Source organism: Cryptomeria japonica, chromosome 9 (genome assembly GCF_030272615.1).
Source record: "Cryptomeria japonica chromosome 9, Sugi_1.0, whole genome shotgun sequence".
NCBI lineage: Eukaryota > Viridiplantae > Streptophyta > Pinopsida > Cupressales > Cupressaceae > Cryptomeria > Cryptomeria japonica.
In genome coordinates this window covers 74,688,433-74,695,037 of record NC_081413.1, presented here as the reverse complement: position 1 = coordinate 74,695,037, position 6,605 = coordinate 74,688,433, and the positions used below count along the sequence as shown (strand labels likewise).

At 27.8% G+C, this 6,605-nt stretch overlaps 1 protein-coding gene across 1 annotated transcript in view; it reads right to left on the bottom strand.

Moving 5' to 3' along the window:
• Positions 1–4,096: 4,096 nt before the first annotated feature.
• Positions 4,097–6,605, bottom strand: part of LOC131030221 (agamous-like MADS-box protein AGL11) — a 28,868-nt gene continuing 26,359 nt past the window's right edge. The window contains exons 3-8 of the mRNA XM_059211207.1: positions 5,407–5,488; positions 5,093–5,154; positions 4,819–4,918; positions 4,635–4,676; positions 4,455–4,496; positions 4,097–4,369 (exon numbers count right to left, since the gene is read on the bottom strand). Coding sequence (XP_059067190.1) covers positions 4,187–4,369; positions 4,455–4,496; positions 4,635–4,676; positions 4,819–4,918; positions 5,093–5,154; positions 5,407–5,488 — 511 coding nt within the window. The 3' untranslated portion in view covers positions 4,097–4,186. The remainder of the gene's footprint in view (positions 4,370–4,454; positions 4,497–4,634; positions 4,677–4,818; positions 4,919–5,092; positions 5,155–5,406; positions 5,489–6,605) is intronic.

Here is a 6,605-nt window from a genome sequence, read left to right as displayed (position 1 = left end):
TTTTAATTGTAAAATTTTAGTGATCTCTCATAGTATCACCTTTTGTTAAAAAAAATACCACATACAACCCAAAAAGAAGTGGTAGCAATGGGTTACTATGACAATTGTGTCAAGATTTGGAAAGAGTTTTTTCTCCCATTAAATCTTAGCAAGTACTCGTGTTCCTTTTTAAGAGTGTTTGGGTTAACTGTTTAGTACTTCGATTAAGCACTAGCTAGAAAAAAATGGCATGTGTTGTTAGTGGGCTACACAAGATTCTATAAGGTATATTTTAATAACTTTTTAGTCAAGAATATTGAGCTATATTACTTAAATCAATAAACATGACTTTAAAAAGAAGTATTCAATTGTGGGTATTTATACTGCATTTTAAACTTTGAAACAAGATTTTTTAAATAAGTGTCATTCATTTTACTGTTATTAAATTTTTATTTTCTTTTTGATTTCATTATTGATTTCTTTTAGAATGTAAATTAAAATTTATTAAAAAAATAATAATTGAACTTATTAGTATATTGATCAAGGGATCCCATAGCATAAATAATAAAAATATTTTAATATTTTAAATTTTAAAACCTTAACATATGCAAAAGGAGGAATAGTTTGAGATTTTGTTGGCATAAGATGATATAGAGGATTCATATTTATAACATAAATATGGTACTACGACAACATAAAAGTATAATAGATGTTACAACTCAAATAATAGAGACTATCTAAGATTGCCATTTAAAAAGAGATCTAAAATCCATCAATTTTTAATTTTTTTTTAGATTTTTAGGCTACATCATGAGGTCAAATGTAAGATATCATGCGCCAATAAAAAATATTGACAAAATATTATGAACAACTAGAATCAATGAATAACAATCATGATTTAGTTTTAAAACCTTAACATATGCAAAAGGAGGTATAGTTTGAGATTTTGTTGGAAAAAGATGATATAGAGGATGCATATTTATAACATAAATATGGTACTACAACAACATGCAAGTATAATAGATGTTACAACTCAAATAATTGAGACTATCTAAGATTACCATTTAATAAGGGATCTAAAATCCATTAATTTTTAATTTTTTTTGAGATTTTTAGTCTGTATCATGAGGTCAAATTTAAGATATCACGCACCATTAAAAAATATTGACAAAATATTATGAACAACTAGAATCAATGAAGAACAATCATGATTTGATTAAGTTACCATGAACAACAAATTTAAGATCCCATCCACTTGAGGTAATCAATGAAGAACAATCATGATTTGATTAAGTTGTTGGGGAAATGGTTGCCTTTCGATTTCCCTATCCGAAGATCTAGAAATTTCCCTTGTGCCTGGATTTTTTGTCTTCTTGTGTGGCCCCTATCTTGCTTCCGTTTGGAGACTTGTCTAGTGTGGCCCATTTACTACTTTTGTTTGGCAATCCAGACCATTATGGGTGGGGACAAGAATAGGCAAGAACCGCCCACTTTTGATAAATGGAAGAAAAATAAGGAGGTGTGGCAGGAATTTGTTGATGGGGGAATGATTCCCTTCTTAGAAATACTCCATGGCCCTTCTCCTCTACTCACAGAAGCATTTGTCAATGGGTGGAAGAAAGGGGGTTTGAGGGCTTATGGTGCTGAATTTCAGATGGATAAAACCCTGGTGGCTACGGTTACGGGTTTAGATATGAATGGCAAAAGGTTTCACAGAGACAAAAAAATAGGGGAGGAAGACATGGTGAATTTATTTGATAAAGATAAGGACTATTCAAGAGTTAATAAAATGGCTGATGGTGGCTACAACAGAAAGGATCTAATGGCTCCCTGGACGGATATGGCCGAATTCATCATGAGCTACATTACACTTGATGGCAGATATGCCAGTATCTTTTCTTATCATTTAACCATCTTGAATCACTTTAGGCATGGAAAAGTTATTTCAATTCCTTTCTATCTGGTTTCTTCTTTGGAGAATAGTGTTGAAAAACATGCTAAGAATCCTAATAATCTGGTCCTGCATGAAGGGCTTATTGTGCTCATTATGGAGCATGCCAAAGCCCACGAAGTTGTGCCCTCTCTCTCTGAGAAAGGCCAAATCCCTAATACTAATGTTCAAGATGTCTCTAATTCTAATATGGAGATGGAGGATAGTGAGAGCGCCAAACCTCTTGTTGACCCTGATTATAAGCCGATTGAAGAGGGTAAGATGTTGGTCACTCCTTGAACCCATAGCAGCAAGAACCCCCCAAGATGGGCTGGAAGTAAATATAAATCGACTAGCAAGATGATTTCTAAAACTGAGCCTTATTCTAAAAAGAAGTTTGTTGCTAAAGACTATGGTCCCAAGACCTTGGACCAGGAAATAAAATTGGAAATTCCTCTTAATGTCCTAAAGGAGAAGCAGGGGACTCTTCCTAAACCTGTGGATAGTAGTTTATGGAAGGAAATTTCTCTAGTGAATCTAGTGATGGAAGTGACTAGAAACCAGGAGAACTACTAGAAGTGGGTGGGGAAGGAGATTGATACCCTCAAAGAGAGGATTAAGGAGATAATTGATATCTTCACTGATTCGCATGAGCCTAGCAAATTAGAGAAGCTCATGATCATGACCCAAAAGCTTTCCCATGATGTCGAGGTTATGAAATGAAAACATGATCAAATAATTATGAAGGTTGAGTAGTCTGTGGAGGAGATCAAGAAAAACCTTAAGAATCTGGTTGACATAAGCAAGGAGGCCATGAATAATAGTATGGAGGGGTTGGAAAAGATCAATGCCATGGTGGCAGAGTACAGATCCAATCATATTGACAATGATCTTGATGACAGTAACATAAACAAAGATTTGGGCGGTGAAGACTCTGTTGTTGCCAGCAATAAAACTACGAGCCCTAGTTCCAGGACCAGAAGAAGGAGCAACAATAAGGGTACCTCCATGTTCATTATGGAAGAATTGGAGGAAATCAACAAGGTTACCATTTAGAAGAACAAGGAGCTAGTGTACTCACTTATTTGAGTGTTTTTGTTTCCTGTTGTTACTTTTTTCTTTTGTGTTCGGTCTGGGGTGCTCCCTTGTTTTGCTATTGGTTTCTGTTTCGTTGGCTAATGGCCAGGTTCTATAAAACTCTTGGTTTCAGTTCCATGTAAAACTCATTTATCTTTATCAAAAACTAGAATCGGATTATAAATTTAGGGACATAATATCATGTTGAAATCACTTTGAGAAATTGCACAAGAATGTAGAATTTCGTACAATATCAAATAAACACAATATCAAATAATTGTTTATAACAAACAACCATTTATAAAAAATAAGGAAACAACATTATTGTATGCAACGAATAAAATTCAAATGTACATGAATACTCCACGTGTCTAAAGGATAAGTATGCAACAAATGTCTAAAGTTTCATAAATACATGAATTCAGAAGAAAAGAGAAAAAGTCTCTAATTAAATATAACTAAATAGATGCAAATATAAATCTAAAGGTCACTCATCTACTAAAAAGATACTTGAATATCAATAATATTATCAAATAAGATCAAATTGATGAGAGGATCTAAAATAATTAAATCTTGATTTTTAGAAAATGAATCAAATGTGATTTCTAATTTTATTCTTATATAAATTATTAAATAAAACAAAATATAATTGAAAACAAAAAAAAAAAATAATAACAGATTGTGATTTTATTATATGTTACATTTTGAATAAATATAACAAATTTAATTTAATAATTCATTTTTAAATAGTAAATTAAAACATCATAATAAATTTGATTTCTATATTATGCTCTTAAATCAAATAATAGATAGTTAAGATTTATTTTTTAAATAATATTATGAAAAAACATTGATTCTATTATTTTTAATTTTTTATAGAGGTTTATTATTTTGTTTTTAAATAATCTATGTTTGGAATATTGTAATAGTAACTTTATTTTTGTTTTAAATTTATTTAAATTGATAATATAATTTTATTCATTTACATGCAACATTACTATTTTATTTTTGATAAAATTATTCTATTCATAGAAAAAATTGATAATACAATGCTATTTATTAATCTATATATTCTACCATCTGGAGTTTTAAAGATCATTTAACAACAACTTTTATATATACATTTATATAGAATATGTTTATTAAATTAAACATTTAGAGTAACAGTCTTACCTTAAATAAAATATATTGTAGCTAAACTTAGTTACGTGCACCTCCTAGCTGAAGAGCAGTGTGAGTGCTAGTTGAATCTTCTGGGGAATATTGAGGAACTATCTCAATTAAATTCCCATTCATAGTAGTTCTATTGGGATCCATTTGAAGCAAGAAGTTGTTGGAGTAATGCGATGCATTCGAAAATTTTGCACTCTGAGATTGTGATATCTGTAAATCTAGAAATATAAAATTAGAAATTAAACTAACAAAACTAATGTATAAAAGAATTATAATATATAAAAGCAAATGGTACCTTGTTATGGAGTAATTGATTTTGAAATAGTAGAAATTGCTTCTGTGAAAAAACATAACATTTTTCATCAATTCTATTAATTTTAAATTTATTTGAAATCATGATTAAATAGCATTATAGAAATAAAACTATATTAAGAAGGTATAAAAGTTTATGATTATTTGATAAAATGTATTGTACCTTTTTTTGTATTGCCTCAATCTCTTGAAGAAGCATTTTATCCTTGATGTTTTAAAAGGTATCATAAACCAAATGTTAATAACTTATTTCTCTCTAAAATATATCTAAAATATATAGATGTTTATATTTATTATACTCTAAATTTAATTATATATAAAAAAATATATGACATTCTCTTTTTTACCTTGTTTGATCGCACTCTATCTAGCCCCTGTTCAAGATAGATTTCGAGTTGTTTAAGTTGCTTGATGTCTAGAGATGAAATGTTTTCTCCTTCTAAATTCCTATTTAATATTGAACAAAAATTTATTAGTAATAATTAAAACATACCGAATGAAATTTTAACAGAAAATTACACAATAATATATTAAATATATACTTTAAGTTAAAACGTTTTTTTAATTTGAATGAATTTAAAAAGAAAATTTTCATTTATAATGGTAAAAAAATAAACAAACCTTTTTTCATTATTTAAAATATCAACTTGGTGCCTCAACTTTGTGACTTCCACCTTGAGATTCTAAATTCATGGATAAGGAAATAATCAAATAAATTCACCTAATATGTATAATTCATTTAAAATATAACTTTAATTTACATTATTAAAAGTACACATTTACAATTAATTTAAAAATTGTATTATGACTAACAAATCTTTAATTAAAATTTACAAAATTTAAGATATCATTTACAAAATCATAATGAATATTTCAAAAGACATTAATTTACACAAATTCAATTTCTAATCAAATAAAATTTAAAACACAAATACCTCTATGTTCAAATTTGTATTTTCTTCACATTCTTTTCCTTTTGTATAAGTCCTCTTGTATCTCTCAATTGTTCTAGTAACACTTTTCATGAAAAACAAAAAACAGTTAGTATAAAAAAGCATAATTTTATAAATAATTTATTTTCCACATGCATTTTATCTATTTGTTAACTTAAAAATTAAACAAAAGACATTGATTAACTAAATTACATAAAATATTGTTATTATTAGGTAATGGACTGAAGCCAATAAGGTGTAAATACCCTATCTTCTTTGTGGGATTTGAACTTGTGACCTCTACTTCAAGAGTATAAGTTCTTTACCACTAGGCCAACACATGTTATACATATATAAAAATAAATATGATTATGTAAAAATCTAATATATATACATTTTTGTTAAAAAAATATAATATAAGAAATCTACAATGATTAAATAAATCTAAAAAAATTAGTTTTTCTAGTGTCCTTAGTAAGAATGTTAGCTAGTTTTTATCGAATTCTCATAATCAAGATAAATCCAATTTCTCTTTATCACTAAGAGCTCTATGTGGACTAGGTTTGAACATGAAGATATTGGGATATGTAAAATAATAAATTATTAAAAAAAATTAGTGGCAAGCCATTTACTTTATAATCAAAGATAAGTAGTAGTTATTGATAAATTTTAAGTTGATTTTATAAATACCACAATGACAAATATCAACTAGACTTGGTTAATGCTAAATAGGAATATTACAATAAGTGTAATCAATATAAAACTAATACATAATAAGAAAAGCTACTTGATAACAACTTGTTTATGATTTTTATTTTTAGTTATTATAATTTAATAAAATAAGCATGGAAATCAAAGTTTCATTAAATATTCATGTCTTAAAAGAAAAATAAAATGATCTCGTAAATTTAAATAAACAATCATAAAAATCTTACAAAACTTTTCCTTAAGTCAAATACTACATAATATGGAGTCATTTATGTTGTTTTGTTAAATATTTCATAAAAAAAATAATGTTATGAAACTTTGGCAAAGTGGTACAACAAATGATTAGAACCATAAATACAATATCTTAGAATCTAGATTGATATCTCTCTAGAAATTGAAAGTTGAAACAATATGAAATATTCACATCAAACTTGTAAGATCTCCACACTAACAACATATTCAAATATAGCGTAGTATTGTTATAGTACAAATCA